We start from the raw sequence: 18,148 nt of genomic DNA, 5'->3' as shown, positions 1-18,148 counted from the left end.
TGCATATGTGTAGTCACAGTAGTCCCTGCTGCTGCTCACTGCACACAAAGAAAGGGAAGGGGCAGCACATTCGAAGGAATGCAGCATGCATGTGTCAAACTGTGTATCTGTGTGTGTGTGTGTGTACGTGTGTACACACTCAGAGCCATGTGTGTGTGTGTACATTCCAGACAGTGTTAGAGGTATGTGAATTACGTCTCACAGTGAGAGAATGTGAGGAATCTGCTGCCATGAGAAGGCCACTGTTGTTTACTGACGCAGTAGTGAAAAGGAGGGCGTGTGCGTGTGTGTGTGTGTGTGTGTGTGTGTCACACATGCTGCTGTCCACTTCCTGGTAAGCAACTTCTTAGCAGTGATTGTGAGTAATTATTTTCAATTGGATGAAAACATTGGTGCCTATTATAGTAGAAGTGTATCAAACGAGTGCAGTCACTCTGCGGTTCACACCCTTTGACCTGAATCAGTGGCTGTTGCTCTGCATTGGATTGGATTACAGTGTACCGGGGGTTCACTGTATAGTTCTAGTTACTCAATGTATGTTTACATGCATCCTTCATGCATCAGTACACTGCATATATGAGACCTGGACATTAAGCATGACTTTAAGTTCATTCTTGACCTTAAAGTAGTAGTTTGACAAAATAATCTTGAAGGTACCCTGCAGATTGTTTGACAGCCACTAGCGCTATGGACCTGTGTGTGTTTTTCCGAGCCCATTCGGTTTGTATTGCGCAGGAACACGGGACATAACTGCAGTTTCATGCTATTCCACTGATGGACAGTTTGTGGCGGTAATGCGCAAAAAGCAGTGCTGCAAAGTCAGCGAAGAAGACGGCATGCTAGAAGAAACGAGGCACGTTTTAACGCATTTAAAAAGTTGGCTTTGCAGATGCTTTATGGGGAAGGAAATACTCTCGACACGCTTAATCGAGCTCAAGGACACATTCATGTGTTGTGGTGAGAAACACTGAACGTAAACGTGACGTTGGTTTGTTTACATTCACACAGGGCACCTTTAAGGTCCACCTGCTCACATTCTCAACGGAGAAAACTCCACCGAAGGCTGTAACACGCAGCTGAACGCCCCAGAAAACAACAGCAACTGGACCTTGAGTTAGGACTGTTTAGTCGAACATTGTTCGGTAGACAAAATAATGACTTGTTAATTGTTTCTTTTTCTGTTGCTTCTTTTTCTCATTAGATTTGGGATTTGAGCGATGATGAGAGCATCTGAAGGACTGGAAGGAAGACACCCTCGAGCCTCTGACGGACTGAACACTCCAACCCTTCCGTTTCTGTTTTGGTTTGTTTTCTTTAGTTGGTATCAGAGGAGTTCAGGGCTTTGCAGGCGACAGTAGACACACACACACACACACACACACACACACACACACACACACGTACAACTCAAGTTATCAAAACCAACCACATTACAAAGACGTCTTCAGAACAGACCAGCAATACAAATAATAATAATATAGTAACAACAAACAGCAAAATAATCATATTTCTTTTACTGCCCAAATATTCAGTTTTTCACAGTAAAGTTAGAAACAAGTACAGTTGATTGTTGATTTTCCACATTGTGCGTATGAAGCTGTTGTGTTTAATGTACCTCTTCCCATCACCTCATGATGTGTAAACCAAACAGTGCATTTTTGTCTGGAAAGGCCTCACTGAATGGTCACAGGTTCAACCCCTCCCACAGTCTCTCCACCAACACATGTAATGGGTTTGCTGAGTCCTTTGGCAAGACGATAACTAACTTACATCTGCCCGCTCATTCAGCGTGCTGCAGATAAATTAGGAAATGACAAAAAAACGCAGTGGACAACTCGGCAAATCCATCCATCTCCCGTTCTGTTTACTGGCGACTGTGATGCGTTCAGTACAGTTAATGCTAAAAGCAGCTTTGTTGATTTGAAAGTATGAAACCGGCACACAGATGTTACTGTGGCTTCTGATATGGAAACGATTGACTGTTACTGTAAACAAGCCTTGAGCCTGAAACTGCACGGTTTAATCTAAAAAAGAGCCTTATGGACAAACTGAAGGTCTTCATGGTTCGTTTTTGTCGGAGCACGCGCTTGTTTGTTTAATTCATGTTGTTTTTCCTACTCTGCCCTGTGCTATTTGTCTGAACTAATGTACAACAGTGTCAGTGTAATGAAATGTTTCAACAGCTGCTTGGATATTTATGGAAGATGATGAATGTGGTGTGAAAAAAAAAAGCGATCTGAGATTAGTTAAAGGATTAGAGATTGAAGTTAAAATATTTGACTCATGGGATCGAGTCGAGACTTTCATAATTCTGGCTATTCTCAGCTATTTACTCTTCTGTAAGTATTTAACCAAAGACTGGAATAAAATGTCTCTTTGTTAATTATTTTTACATGTGTGAGCTTTATATTGCTTTGAATACAGTAGTTTATGTGGAATTCAGGATCCATCCTTTCATACACTTAATGTCTCTGCATCTTCCCAAAACCCATTTCTAGCATCTCCGTCTTAACCAGAACACACCAGCACAGTAACAGAGGCCCACGCAGTCACAGTGGTTTAAAAGCACTTTATTGTTCATCAAGGCTACTTTACGTACAAAAAAGGTGGCCTGCCAAAACCTTTTTAGTAGGAGGAGACACAGAGCCACAAATTGACTGTTTTGATACAATTTTCTTTAACAGTTCAGAGTATTACTACCACTAAGTACATGCTACTTCCACTTCAAAAAAGGACCTGGAAAATGAGATACAGTCAGAGTAAAGACCAACTCCTCTTCGATTCATCTGCACAAGTTTCATGTTTACTTTATTACAGATGCAAAAATGGCCTCCACAGATGGGAACAGCTGCATCAGATACAAGGGCGACGACACAAAGCTCGTTTTGCTGCTTTGATCTCGGCCTCGGTGAGGAAGCAGAGGAACGTGAGCACGGAAAGATGCCGTCAGGTTTTTGTCCGTTCAGCTTTGGTGCTCTGTGTTTATGGACCGATGGTTCTACTTGTAGTTCAGTTCCCATCTGTAGACCAAGAACAGTCATCAAAAGACCTTCAAAACCAATCTTTTATAAATCTTACAAGCGGTGGTGGGACGTTTACCTGCCTGCTAGCCCACGACTAATGTTGGTTTTTATTCTAATTTTAATAGTTAAGTGGAAATGATCTGGGAAAGGCCGGCAGGACTCACTGGGCTAGTGGCGAAATGATTATGTTCCACTAATGCAAACCTTTGCTACTTGCTCCAGAGGTCTGTGAAAGGACAACCTCCTTTGTTCAGATGTCTCACAAGCGACACAAAGACGAGTTGCATGACTGCGGAACACTGGGGACCAATGGAAGTAGCGATTGTCACCAACACACCAGTGGCTTACTGTGGTTTCATACGTGTACTGTGTTCCTGCACTTGAACCTTTACTCTGACAAGACAAACTCTATCAACAAAAAAGATCAACTTTTTTTTTTTTTTCACAAAAAAGAAAATGCAATGATTACAATATAAGGACAGGGGAAAAACAACAATTAAATAGCTACATATCATTAACAAATTAATTGTTCCTCAAAAAAATACCTACGATTTTTTTTTCTCTGTACATTCGTTACGCACAGCGTAATGATGGTCTTATAGTTACTTATTATAAAAAAGTATTTTTTTTTTTTTTTTCCATTTGAAGTGATCTCCCTACAGGGTGTAGGGAGTGTTTGCCGAAGCAGAAAGAGAGCCGCCTACCTACAGGGTGGTAGTGAAATGATAATGAGAAAGAAGAAGAATAACTAAATCCTCTGGACACCGAGCTCTTTTCCCCCCCGTTTCTTTTTTGCTTATTACATCAAACTGAATCTGAGAGAGGGGGGGAGGGGGGGGGCACTGCCAATAGAGAGAAGCTCAGCTCCTGAGGCTCTGCTCCCCCAAACCTGCCTGCTGAGAATCACTATTCAAACCACTCTGAACCTTTCACAGAAAGCACATTGAAACTGAGAGTACTTGTTCGTTCTGGGAATTAATTCACTGGCAGTTGTGTTTTGATTGAAAAAACAGTTCTGGATCGGTCACGCGTGTGTTCAGATGAGGATGGAATGTGTGGACGTTCTAGAACACGGACTGCGTTCCATTTAAAGGACTCTGGTTTAGGTCATTTGTATCAGGTGCGAGTACGTCCATCACAAGCTAAACATGAACCTTTCAGACTCAGCTCAGACGTTAAGTGATTCTGTACTGTAGATACAGAATGACTCACATCACTGTTCTACGCTCCCAATGTCCTTTCAAATGTAAGTATTTATAGCAGAACTGTTTGTTTTTTTCCCCGCATTAATCATATGGTATGAATTTATGGCCAGTTTGCTTGATGCAAAGAAAAGCAAAAAGGACACATTGTAATTCCGGAAAAGACACACAACCCTGTTAGCAGGGAACTCTGGGACAATCAGCCCCGACTGGTGATTAGTGCCGTCTGTTGGTACTGAGATACGGAGTGTGTGAGAGGCCTGTACAAAGGTCCCTATAGGAGGAATGTATGCCGCCGTGGCGCAGGCTCTTTAACATGTTCTCAGACTGTAGCAGTCAAGCTTAACCGCAGCAACAATACAATGTTGTTCACAAAAGAAAGCGTTGAAGTACAAAAAAAAGTCAGGACACCAAACGTCAACCGATGAAGGTTGAGAGAGCTGTGACATCACACAGGGGGGGAGGGGGGGGGTTAAGAATGTGTGTTACGGCTGGTGCCAAGATGGATATTTTAAGAAGATTCATAAGAATAAAGACCACTTGAGATGCTTTGAAGGAGAACAAGGCCCCGTCGACTAATCTCTGCCGTGTTGACGTCCCAGCGCGGTCGTGCTGACGGTTGTAGCATCCTGTACCACCGATGAATCAACATCTTAAGAAAACCGTTACCGGCTGCGTGTCCCGGAGCCACCCGGACACTGAAGCGACCGCCGCTCTGCTCATCGCTCACCGTGCCGAGATGGTTTGGAGAAGCGCAGCTCTCATTGTTAAACAGAGCCTGTCCGGAGGCTGTCCCACTATAGTCTGTTACCATACCGATATTAATGGAAAACAAAAATACAAAATTGTAATAATAATAATAATAATAATAATACGGAGTACAACTGACCCAGCAGTGAGTGTATAGTGTCTATGTCTGTTACTGACAACGAAAAAAGTAACAACTAACGTCCAAATGGAAAAGTAGTTAAGATTGAAATGCTGCTTAAAAACATTAATAGATACCAGCTATTAGAAAAAAAATAAAAACACACACACAAAAAACACATGCATCTGTAAACGCATCAGTTTACCCTTCAGAAATCTACCCAACCACAGTGTGTAGGGGGGGCGGGGGGTAGCGGGGTGTAAGCCAAATATAATTACAACACCTGTGTTCAAAGAGACACGAGAGATCTGAATGATCTTCTCCCCCCCGGTCCAGAAACCAGACCTTTTTTTTTTTTCAACCACAAAGTGACATGCAGAGTCATCTCTCCTCTCATCGCTGTCAGCAGTTAATCCTGTGAGAGACATCAAAGCACATTGTTCAGCAACACACTGCAGGTCGTGCAGCTGTGTGTTCAGCGCTCATCTCTTCTCATAATGGCCGTGATGTCTATCGACACCACGGGGGGGCTGATCTGATAACCTGACTGTGCTTGTAAATATCAAATGCAACATTTAAGTAGTTTACAGCCGACGGTGGCACTTTGTTTGTCGTTGACAGCTGCACTGACCAACGTGCAGCGATGTGACAGAATCCACTGTATACCGGAACACATGGCATCCAAATCTGTGTTACTCAGCACATCTCTAACTTCTTTTTTTTTTTTTACCGGTATGATTTGTTTCCATTTTTCCAAAAAGAATACATAGTAATGTGGCTTGTACTTTTCTGGTAGATGTGACATTACAGTTAATGGGATCTAATAGAAGTTCCAACTAAAGCTGGGTCAAAATCAGCTGTATCAGCCCCAGTGTGGGCAGTGCCAGATTACAATGTTGACATGCCACCCTTTAACCTCTACGGCAGCAGTGCAGATCACACCAAGGGTACACAGTAATAAAACCACCAGCACACGTACACAGGACCGAGAAGGAAGGAAGGTACAAACGGAGGGAGATTACAAGACGCTTTTTCGTTGTTTTCTTTCGGAGGTGGGCACTGAAAACATCTGTGTCTGAGGTTTCTTTGGTAGCACAGTCAGGTGGTTTGTGTTTCTCACTTATCTTTTCTTTCAAATATCGGACATCTCATAATGCAGAAGCAGTACACAAAACTACTGTTAAAGAAACAAACCCAAAAAAAAAATGAAAAAGAAGAAAATTAATAATTAAAATAGCGCCTTTCCTCTCTCTCTTTATGTACATATAACTACAGACCCGGTGCTCAGCTCCAAGCTTGACATGCAGGGATGATGAATTATTGAGTCTCTAAAGTCGAACCCTCATCGCTCATTACTGATTATTGTCTGGTATTACCATACCGGAGGACGGGGGGGGGGGGGGGACGGGGACGGGGGGGACCATGTTGTTATTGCTTCGTTGATCCTCTGTGAGTGCACAGAGAGAGCGAGAGAGAGAGAGAACAGGCTTGAGGGTTTTACATGTTTTTAGCAGACCAGTATGCAGGCATTCCCTCTGGGATGCTGGTGATAGACCAAAGTGTGTGTTAGAGCCGGGATGATTGGGAGGGGCCGGGGGAAAGAGGGGCGATCCCCTCTTAAACCCTTCTTCCTTCAGGAGACCACAGAAGGGGAGTGGTTGTGATTGACCATGTGACTGTCAGGGGAGGAGTTTGGGCTGCTGCCCGACGACGAGGGACTCCCCTTGTTTTTGATCTGCAGCCAGGTCTCGCCCAGGGCCTTGGCGAAGTGGTCGTCCACCGAGCCGGTGATGGACACGGAGTTGGTGGCGGTGGGCTCGGGCTCCTTGTAGTTCTTCCCAAGACTGCGGCGGAAATGCTCCTCGATCACCGGGTCACAGGCCGTGTTGGCTACAACAGAGAGGAAAGAGAGAGAGAGTGTATATATTTCCCATAATAAAAAAAGAGAAACATCTCTAAAACACACTTATATAAAGTTCAGCGGGCACTTTATTGCCTAGCATCGGTTCAAACATTGGTAGTGTGCATTTTAGGTCAATGGAAAAATACTAACTGACATCTACTTCACTTTTTTATTGCAGTTTTTTTTATATTAAATCACCGTTTTAAATATCACTGTTAACCTCAATGAGATCACAGGGATTTCACTGGGATCATAAAAAATGGCCACAGTTGAGTTATTGACCCACAGAAAACATGACCGACGTGAATAAAGCAGACGTGTGTTTGGCTGAGGCCTCCGGGGACTTTTACAGCACAGAGATAACAGACGAGGTAGTGAAGGAACCACATCGAGGCTTCTGAGAAAGAAAACACTAGTTATAGAAGTCAGTCTGAGTTTGAGAGTATGAGCGGTTGTGTTTTCTCTGGAGGATGATTTGCGCTCACAGAGAAGTTTCCCACAAACTGCACTGCATGGGAAACTCATTTTTCGTGCCCAGTAAAGGTTACTTGGTAACAATTAGTACCAATTATTTACCGAGATAAGTTCATCTATCACTGCTCCTTCTACCATAAACAAAAGCAAATACACTAGAGCAGAGGTAGCCAACACGGACCACGTGAGTCGCCCGCAAGTCATTTTCTAAAAATAGCACTAGTCACCATGGAGCTCCGTCTAAAATTGTAGTTGCTGTTCTTTTTTAATCAAAAACGCTTGCATTAGTGTAGATTTTAAAATGACAATATTTCTTGTCATAACAGAGTTGGGTACCCGGAGGCGCACGGCGGACAGCCAGGACGAGGCCGCCGCACTAGGTTTTCAGGTTCCGAATGGCGGGCGCTTCCCGTTGGCGCCAGACGCGCGCCGCGAGCGCACCCCGTCGTCAGGTCCGTAAATCCTCGGAACAGGCCGCGGGGCAATCCGACCGAAAAGGCCCAGACTAGAGGTTTGAACGCGGGCGCCCGAAGACGCTCGGCTATAGACGAGACTTTTTACTAGTTTCTTCGTGGAGAAAAAGGTACCATTGGAAAAGCTGGTGTCGGTGACAACAGACGGGGCTCCCGCGATGACGGGCCGGCATGCAGGCTTCATTGCGCAATGCAAAGGTGACCCAGACTTCGCAAAATGTCTACATTACCACTGGATCATTCACCAGCAGGCGCTATGTGCAAAAGTAACCGGCTTTGATCGTGTGATGATACAAAAATATCAGAGATGTGATACCTCTGACTTTCAAATGTTGAAACAGATTAACAGAAATAAAAGTTGCATGTTTAAATATGTATGTGTAGCTATACCATCATAGTTGTGGAAATAATTATTAATAATTATTGTGAGGAATAATTAACTGACATGTGATCAAACAGTCTCTTCACATATATTATTATTATTAAGGTGATCTGTGCAACTTTGTTATTCAGGAAGTTTGTATCAAATAAGTAGCCCTTCGTACTACTCGGTACCCTTGAAGTAGCTCTCAGTTTAAAAAAGGTTGGTGACCCCTGCACTAGAGTATAAAAAGCTACGATGTCATGTGTCTGTCTGTGCATGTGTGCGCTCACTGTTGATTCTCCTGAAGTTGTTAGCGAGGCTTGCACAGCCGTTGTGGGAGACTGGACAGTGAGACAGGTTGCAGTTGCGGTTGTTGGCTGGGGCGCATGTGATCACTGAAGGGCGATTCTGAAACACAAAGTTGTGATTTAGGAATCACCAAAAACAACACAAACAATTGTGTTAAGAGTGAATAAAAAGAGCATTCATGTTTAGAAAGACTAAAGGGAGATTTAAAGCTTGAGGGAGAGCGAGTGATTTATTGACCACCAGGGTTTTACAACTGTTTTGGCAAATAAACCAAATGGGACATTAGTACTCTCCACCATCCAAGGAGACTGGCTATTGAAAGCACATTGTCCCACATCACAACCTAACAAGTTGAGGTTTTACCCAACAATTTGCAAACGATGTATTCGGTGCTAGAACCGGATAATACAGGAAGTGCAGGTTACCTGCTGGCGCTCCACGGCGCTGACTGTGTGTGGCACTGAGGCCATAGCTGCTGTGCTGCTGCTGCGTGCAGATTCCACCATGCTGTTCTTGGTGAGCGCCAGCGGCTGGTCCATGCCCGCTAAGCTGGCGAGGTGGTGGTGGTGGTGGTGGTGGTGGTGGGCGTGGCTGTACAGGTGGTTGCCGTGAACTCCCAGAGTGCTGGGCACCACCACTCGCTCGATGGGGCTCCGGCTCCGGTCCTTAGACATGGGAGAGCTGCGGTAGTCTCCATTAGGCTTCCTGGGGAACAGAGGGGAGAGAGGCAAAGATTGGGTCGTGTGTTTATTTTTGGGGTGGAGTCCAATAGTGATACACCTTCTCTGAATTCAGTAACAAGACAGATTTTAAGCAAGAAAAGAAAACTTTGCCAAATAGATAACATATTTGCTATTTAGCTATCTCACTATCTCAATGTTTAGCGCATTGATCTCTACTTCATGGATTACAGGGCACCTGATCCAAAGTTATCGAAAACTGTGTCGTGATAGAAAAAGGATGAGCGGTGGAGAGATGAATTCATATACAGAGGGGCTCAGAGAGAGAGATGAGGGAAGACAAACAAAAGAGCAATTGTAAATGGGGCTCTGTGTCAAACACTGCAGGAGCAGCAGAAGCTATTAATACCAACCTCAACTCACACATGATAAGTCACACACACACACGCACACACACACACACACACACACACACACGCACACACCCTTTTTGCTGTGAAGCCGAGGAAGGAACACTTTCCTAACTTCATCCAACATGGATGGACTCCAAACGTAACCCTGCACAGAGGGGCACAAAGCTCTCAGAGACAAACATGATCTCTGCCAGCTGCACTCAGTGCTGTCTGAGGAAAACATGGACCGGGCTAATGCAGCAGTTATCTCTAAACTGCATCTCAACACTTGACTTAATCTGCTGAAGTAGACGAGTAGACTTCCATCTTTGTGTGTTTGTTTACTCTTCTGTTCCACAACACAGCGTCCGTACTCACTACCGCGGACTGAGTACCAACGGTGAAAGCAGGTAGGCTGGCCACACACTTTCCACATGAAAGAGAATCAGTTCTCACCACAGCGAGATTCCTCTGTTCTCTGCAAACCGTGAGCTCATATTTTAATCGTTGAAAAAACAGCGATAAGGATAAGAGGCTGAAGTAACGACAGTTTGACACGACACAGGTTTTGGCCTCTTTTTTTTTTTTCCAGCTCCGATGATGAAACGTTTGATTCAGTGTGTAGTGAAGTGGCGGTGCTTGATACTGCGCACACTTGCTTGCAGTTTAACAGGTAGCAATTGTTTTTTGCAGTGCGTCAAATGTGGTCTGTGTGTGTGTGTGTGTATTCAACTGTGTATTACAGCCTTAGTGCAGCTCCAGTCTCCTCCTACAATTTGAGGCCCAGTTACAGGGAGCAGGATTTACTCTCCTCTCGCCATCTCTTCTTTTCTCTCCAACTCCACAGCCCAAATGAATACTGCCTGCCTTCCTCCTTCCTCCACTGAAATATATACACTATTAGACACAGAAGCCTCAATTGGGGGGGAAAACAAAAGTATGACATTTACTATAAATAAGCTGCACTCAAACATGAGATTCTCTCTTTCTCCTTTATTCTCCACCAGACACAGGGAATGGAGGCATTTCTGCAGAAGAAAGTCTTGAATGAGAATACAAAACAGACCCGAGAGTGAAAAAAGTCAAAGCGGGCCTTTAAGGTTTTTGTTCGGATGCAAAACAACAAGTTCAGGCAAACAGTTGTAAATCCATGTGACCAGGCAACCTGACTGCCGGGTCAAGCATCTGGAGCCCACAGCAGCGTCCTCCACAAACAAATAGTCTCTGCAGAATACAGAGCGGGAGAGAGGAAGAGCTGAGGAGAGCTGCATGTGAATGGGCCGGACCTCTACTATAAGAAAGAGTGAGGTCAGTAGTTTCCTTCGTTTGTGCCGAGCGCCTACATTAGCAGAACCCCCCCCCACCCGCCCCCCTCTCTCTCTCTTTTCTTTCTTTCTCTCACAATCGGCAGCAAACTTCCTGAGGGTTAAAGAAGGAGACTTGGCAGCGTTTTCATAAACCCTGGACGACAAGCTCTTGTGTTTCCCCACAGTGGCATCAGTTTTCTGTTATTTATCAAATAGCCAAAGAGTAACTGCATTGTGGAGTTAATCACATAACATCAGGTCATAATAATGAATATATTGAATAAGATTCCCCAAACCAAAGTCCTCCTGTATAACTTGGTTATCTTCAGATGTAAACAATCAGCAGCAGATTAGCTAAGAGGCAATAGTAATAAAGCACTCCCCCTCTCGACCAGCTGGGTCTCGAGTTGGGTTATGGAAGTTGTCCCAAACTTTAATCATTGCCAAAGAGCAGGCATGCCCACATCCTCACACAAGAGGGGCCTCTGCAGGAGCCAGTGAACGGGATCAACAAATCCGACCAATGAATGTCTCGCTGTCGAGTCCACCGCCGCCCCCGCCTTCCACTCGCCTGATTGCCCACCAAAAACCCGGGGACCGCATGTCATGCCAGGGATCAGGCATTCAAAACATACCCCTGTGTCTTTGTCCCTCTTACTCACCTCTCAATTATCGCCGGGGGTCGCAGCTGGGGAGAGAGGGGTGAGGGCTACACATGAGACACGGGTACGGGGGTGGTAAGAGGGGCGAGAGCTGAAGAGAGAGGGTTGCCAGGTCTGGGGCTAGAGGACAGGATAAGAGCTAGAAGAGTGGGAAGAGATGGAGAGAGGGACTTGGAAAAGTAGTGAACTCTGGGACTCGGTGCCTACTAGAGCTATGTGGGAAATCACTTAATTATAAAAATAAAAATAAATTTAAAAAAAACAAGTGAGCTTGTAGAGAGTAGATATCCATGTGATTCTACTTCACTAGAGCCTGTGTTATGTGTAGCCTGGTCATTAGCTGTAGTCAGTCACTGTTGTGGGCTTTCATTTAGAAACCCAGAGAGTCCAGACCTCAACACATAAACGATAGTCATACATCCTGAAGCGGTCAGATCCGTCAGCCTGTAAAGGAACCATTCACATGACGCTCTGTCTTCAAGGTAACCTCAAGTTAGAGATCAGGACTGTGATCACGTGTTTGAATGACTTAGAATCGGAATACTTGTCATTTGTTCTCACAGCTTTGCATAAGCCAACTTGCCTAATTGCCAAAGTGGAAAATGAAATTAAAACAAATATAAACATAAGAATTTGAAGGCTTTAAAAGTATGGTTTTGTATTCCAGGTTTAGCTCTATAGCAGACTGCCAATTTAGTGAGTTAGCTATATTCTACTTTGAGGCAAACATACAGGAGCTACAAAAGTTCTACGACTTTTCTCATAATTGTGTTCTAAAACCTCACAATAAATCTTTGGTTGGGCAGAGGTTCATATCGGACTCCTTTAAGAAATAAATAAAGAGCAAGAACAGAGCGAGAGAGAGAGAGAGAGAGAGAGACACACAGGAAACATCTGGGAAGAATCAGGGCGTAAAGAGGAGACGACGACCAAAAAGAAAAAAAAGTAGAGGAGGATGAAGGCTCAACCACAGGTTACAACCAGGCCCAAGCGCTGCGAGGTCTGTACAAACCCACAAAATGGATACACACACACACACACACACACACTCTCACACACACACACACTCAGTGAGCCACAGGGCGTACCAGGCTATGTATATAAAGTATACAAACATCTCTACACATTTTACTCTGCTTAGTCCATGTTTTAGTTAGCAGCAGGACTATGCCTAGGTTAGCAATATCTGTATCCTTTAAAATAGAAACGTCAAACCCCCAAGGTAAACTCACCTTCACAGAATGTGTATTACACTTAATACATAAACCTTTGCATCATTTTCAAACATCTCTTTACACAGCCGTTTTAAATCTTTCAGACTTCCACTAATGCATGAATACTGATAGGAATCAAGCACATATTTGACAGTTAACGGCCTGCAGAGAAAGAAAACTGAAGAACATCCTTTGTTATCAAAGCTGGGACAGATCGGATATGGGAACAACCACAACAAGGTGGCAAAGAAAACAACATGAGAACACATGTGCACACACAGAAGAAGAAAAAACACCACATCCTCCTTTTCTCTAATGCACACACATGTAAAACAAGGGGGTAATAATGACTTCACCTGGCTTGGGCTCTCTCTCACACACACACACACACACACACACACACACACACACACACACACACACACACACACACACTAACTCCACCTCTCTGATTTTCCCCCTACTTGGCCTATGGGGAAACTTCCATGAGAACAACTTGCTGATGAAGTTCCCAGTAGAAAGCAGCTGCAGTGTCTGTGTGCTACAGTACTTACTGCAGCAAACTGACTAAATTGAATTGAGCCTTTATCGTTATTCACTATTAAAAAGCCAAAGCAGCATGTATATACATCCAGTTTACCTTCAGTAGCTAGCATAGAAGTGCTTATGCGAGTTATTATGTGCTGACATACCCAAGTATCACTATTACACGTGCCCCAGGCACAACGTTTAACCATTCCCAAAACCAAGCAGCCGATGCTACACTATAATCCGACAGTCAACGTTCAAGGGGCGGGACTTATTAAAGGGTCAGTTAGTATGCGTCATTGGTAAGTTAAACAAAATAATTCACAATATTACAATAAATTCTTAATTCTGATATAGTTCCCTGAGGAAATCAACAAACCCAGTGCCCACTGAGTCACATGTAACCGGGCTGCTGCAAATACACTTCCCTGCAGTTCTATTCCCCAATTACAAAGCCTTAACCTTGCTCTGTGACTGGCTCTTATTCTTAAGGAGGAATAAAACAGCTGAGCATGAGGACTTTTATACTGGCGGGTCTACAACTGCGGAGCGGCGGGTAGGCGAGCAGGCGAGCAGGCAGCAGCAAGCTTCCAGCCCACAGGCTCCAGTGGACAGGATAAGGCTTCTTTGTTCCAGACTCCTCCTACTCCTCAGAGAAAATGAGAAAGTAGCCCCTGCTGCCTGACAAGGAGCCCTCTCACCACACACACACACACACGCACACGCACGGACAGTTCACAGTACGACACATGTGCATACCTGCACAAACGCATGCAGAGTCAGCACAAACAGGGAGATCACATCCACATATCCTGCTGCTGACTTTTATCTGCAGAATTTACCATGCCATAAACTTTTCTGTAAGGCAATAGTGACTTCACTGTTAAAACACTAAGACGGCTGAGAGAAATACACTCACAACCACATCCTTAAATACACAGGCTGTTGACAAAAGAGAAAATCCGCTAATTTATCGCGCCTGTTAATACTGCCCCACATGAAAAAGAAAGATTGAGTCGGTTCAGAATGTTGTTTCCTCTCACCACAGCCTGTGCCTCCCCCTGACTTCAGCCTGTTGTGATTGGACAACAACAGAAACCCGAGCTTCCTCCTTCATAGCCCCACCTCACGTCTAAGGTGTCAGGTGTCTGTCTGCGTGACAGACACCTGACACCCAAAATATAGCTATATACTACAAGCAGCTCGACAACAACACACATTATATAGCAACCGAAGCAGTCAGTGCACAGGAAAACTGCCGCTAAAGCATAACAGAGAAAATGTGTTTTTTTGTTTAAGAGGAGGAATGAACACAAAAGCCCCTAAACATGCAGGAATAGGCAACACTGAGAAGAGCAATCAGTGCAGACTAAAAAACAAGCTACACAGATAGAAGCAGCCCGCAGAATCCAACAGCTAGAAGGGTGTCAGATAACCATCTCTGGACATTTTAATTGAGTGCGTGTGTGTGTGTGTGTGTGTGTGTACAGTGCTCATTTTCTTGTTTTCTGTCTAGCGTCTTCCCCTCCCCAAGAAACAAGTCCAACCTTTTCAAATTAAACTTAATTCCTACGATTGACGGATGAGTTAAATGAAGCAGGAAGCTCATGCATTTTAAATAAAGGTGAGTTGAGTGTGAAGTCCCCTTCAATGTTTTCTATAAAACACTCACTATTTTAAGCTCGACTGTGTTTTGTAACACCCACCCATCATTCTCTCCACTTTGGTGTAATCGCTGTTTTTATGGACAAACACAATAGTTCAAGCTGACTTACTGAAGGTTTCACTGAGCAGCTATCTTTACCAGGGAAAGAATGCCCTCAGAGAAACCTCAAATCAAATGATAACAATAAATATACCTCTAGGATGGCCCGAAGGGAAATGGGTTTCAAAGATGTATATCTTGATGAAGGCACCGGATTTAACTTCAAGTTGCAGCAAGTCAACTAGCAATTGACTTTTCTTGGGTAGAGATTAACCTGCAGGCCCTAGAGTCAAATAACTCCACGGTCATAATTAAAGTGAAGATTAAACAAGGGGATTGAGGCTTATTATGTGTTACTTCTAGGAAATGATCATGGTACAATAAGCAGTTTGAAAAGTCTTAAACCGAAGTGTAACTCCACAGAGTGGTTGCATTTAGAAGCTGCGGCGAGGAGTTCCGACACTAACCGAAAGCTGATATGACAATAAGTCCCATTGTACTACGGCAGAGCAACTTACATAATAAAATCCGACTCGTGGACACACGAGTCGGAGCTTTTTTGCTTATCAACGTAAGCAGACGTTAACCGCAATGTGCATAAAAAAAACGAATATCTCACAGAGAGTGACAAACAACGGAATAAAACACCAAGTGGTCAGATCGATTCACTGCCTGGTTGAAGAGAACAATGTTAATTCTCCCGCCACTGACACATTCACAACAGAAAAACAAGATGACTCGGCACAAATGTCAAGACACACACGAGCTAATCCTCTGATATGCGAGCCCAGACGGTCACAAGATGAAGGAACAGAGACCCTTCCCCCTGTGCCACGAGAAGTCAAGAGAGTTATATCTGTGAAACAAAAATAAATCCCTGCACCCGGACACAGGCCAGTGAGCAGATAGATTTATAACCAGTCACTTAAAAGTTACCTTTACAATCTAAATGTGGCAAGTGTTTGTCACTCAGAAGAATTTGGTTTTCAACAGTGATTTCAATCAAACTATTTGCTTAATGTGCAGCAGGTGTTTGTGCAAGCGTGAACACATGACAGTATGTACGACACATGCGTGTTTACACACGCTTAACCACACAACACACTGCCAGTCACTGTGCTCCACTCTTAATCCAGGGCTTCAAGTATATCCAGCATTGTGTTCCATTGTGTCATTTCACAGCCGTGTGGACTGCGAAGCAACAATTCAATTATATTTGTATAGCCCAATACCACAAATCACAAGCTGAGCCTCAGAAGACATGAGATCATCTGTCCTTGGACCCCAACATCGGATACGGAACGAGGGATTCCTCTCCCATGATGGACAGGAAAGCAATACATGTTGTGTACAGAATGAACACAAGACAATTATAATTGAGTCAATACATAGGACAGAAATGATACATGTACATAGAAGATGATCACTCCTGATGATAACAGCAACAGTGGATATAATAGAATCCTAATAATAAGAAAAGCAGTACAATAAACGTGACTGGGCAGCAAAAACAACATGACTTCATAACATTACTTGTATATAATTATTATTACTTTAAACTGCACAGCTCCACCTAACATCTCCTTGCCTGCCTCCACAAGAAATAGCAATGGCTGGAGTCCCATGACTGAGAAGAACTGAGACAGGTCCCTTCACAGCCAGTAAGTGCTCCAGAATCCCCGGAATCTCTGGAAGTGGGAATGTGGGAACGTTATAGATGTGAGTAATCTTTCTGTTGTGCAGTCCCAGTTTCCAAGCTTCCAGAGACGTGTGGCTATAAGAAGAACAGCGTGGAGCCAGCTAAACCTGGCATAGCACCCTGGAGTCCAAACTGGGACTTCTGAGAAAGCCTGTCTGTCTGTGCACAGCTTCAACAAGCAAGGAGCCCGCAAAACACATGGCCAACAGAAACCCTGGCATACACGGTAGCGGCAGTGTGTATGTAGCTTCTCGGCAGCAAGGGGGCCTCTTCAATGGCCACATAGTGTGTGTGTGTGTGTGTGTGTGTGTGTGTGTGAGAGAGAGAGACAGACAGAAAAGAGAAGGGTGCAGTGATTAAGGATGTTGGGATGTTGCCATAACCATGGCTATGTTATGTTGCAAAATGAATTACAGGCATTGTGTAATGGATTACGCTCCGTTATCGTGGACACGTGAGGACCGTTATCACGACCAACCAACATTGTGTTGAACGATAATCTCGTCATATCTTCCGAGCCTATAATGGCGTCTGTTAGAAAGTGTTTCTCAGTGTTTTGTACTCACAGCTGAGCGGCAAACAGTCGGCTCATCTTCGCCACGTGCTCGTTGTCGTCCATGTCGCTGTCCCCCTGGTCCCCACTCAGCTTCCTCTTGGTGGGGCTGATGGGAGGAGGACCCGTCCTGTGGTTGGAGAGGGAAGAGGACGATGAGGAGGACGAGGACGAAGAGGAGGAGGAGGAGGAGGAAGAGGACAGAGACAGGGACTGGAGTCTGGGGTCCCCCCTCAAAGCGGCTTCACCTGAGAAGAGGAGACAAGATACAAGAGAGGGAGAGAGTATTTAGTGATGTTGAACCTCTATTAGAGTTCAAAGCGTAGAGGAAGATATTCTTAATGGAAAGTGTAGCACCAGCACAATCAAAACACTTTCAACAGTACAATTAAGTTTGAATACTTTTGGTCATTTCAAAACATGACCGAGTATGAACTGGTTCCTGTCAACTGACATGCTTACACTTCCAAAAAAAAGGTGCTTAGCCATGGGTGTACAATTATGGTAATTAGTCAAAATTATAGTATTTTCAAGTAGAAAGCAACTGTTTTATTGCCACTTTAAACACGCTGACCACAAACACTACTTCATGACAGCGTTACCATACATGCTGTGTTCCTGCTCAAACTTCTGAATTTGTGTTGACTTGTACAGTTTGCTGAGTGAGGCGCAAACCTCTGGCACAAACTGGAGTATCTGGTTTAGCAATGTTTTGGAGGAAATAGTTGTGGATGGCTTCTGCATACGTTTAAATGTGGTGTGTGAACTATTTCTCTCTGCTAACCTGCAGTC

The 18,148-nt window shown here is 44.2% G+C and overlaps 2 protein-coding genes across 4 annotated transcripts in view; one reads left to right on the top strand and one right to left on the bottom strand.

The window, feature by feature from the left end:
• Positions 1-2,386, top strand: part of atg7 (ATG7 autophagy related 7 homolog (S. cerevisiae)) — a 51,530-nt gene extending 49,144 nt beyond the window's left edge. The window contains exon 19 of the mRNA XM_076111100.1: positions 1,202-2,386. Coding sequence (XP_075967215.1) covers positions 1,202-1,234 — 33 coding nt within the window. The 3' untranslated portion in view covers positions 1,235-2,386. The remainder of the gene's footprint in view (positions 1-1,201) is intronic.
• Positions 2,387-2,554: 168 nt separating this feature from the next.
• The window catches only part of vgll4b (vestigial-like family member 4b), a 36,850-nt gene continuing 21,256 nt past the window's right edge, over positions 2,555-18,148 (bottom strand). For all 3 annotated transcript variants that reach the window (XM_076111102.1, XM_076111103.1, XM_076111101.1), the window contains 4 exons: positions 17,370-17,604; positions 9,042-9,321; positions 8,598-8,715; positions 2,555-6,983 (listed from right to left, as the gene is read on the bottom strand). In XM_076111102.1, coding sequence (XP_075967217.1) covers positions 6,727-6,983; positions 8,598-8,715; positions 9,042-9,321; positions 17,370-17,604 — 890 coding nt within the window. In that variant the 3' untranslated portion in view covers positions 2,555-6,726. The remainder of the gene's footprint in view (positions 6,984-8,597; positions 8,716-9,041; positions 9,322-17,369; positions 17,605-18,148) is intronic.

This window comes from Anarhichas minor, unplaced genomic scaffold (genome assembly GCF_050575085.1).
Source record: "Anarhichas minor isolate MPS153535 unplaced genomic scaffold, ASM5057508v1 ptg000043l, whole genome shotgun sequence".
In the NCBI taxonomy this organism is placed as follows: Eukaryota; Metazoa; Chordata; class Actinopteri; order Perciformes; family Anarhichadidae; genus Anarhichas; species Anarhichas minor.
The sequence above is the reverse complement of the archived record's forward strand: the minus strand, read 5'-3'. Positions and strand labels throughout refer to the sequence as shown.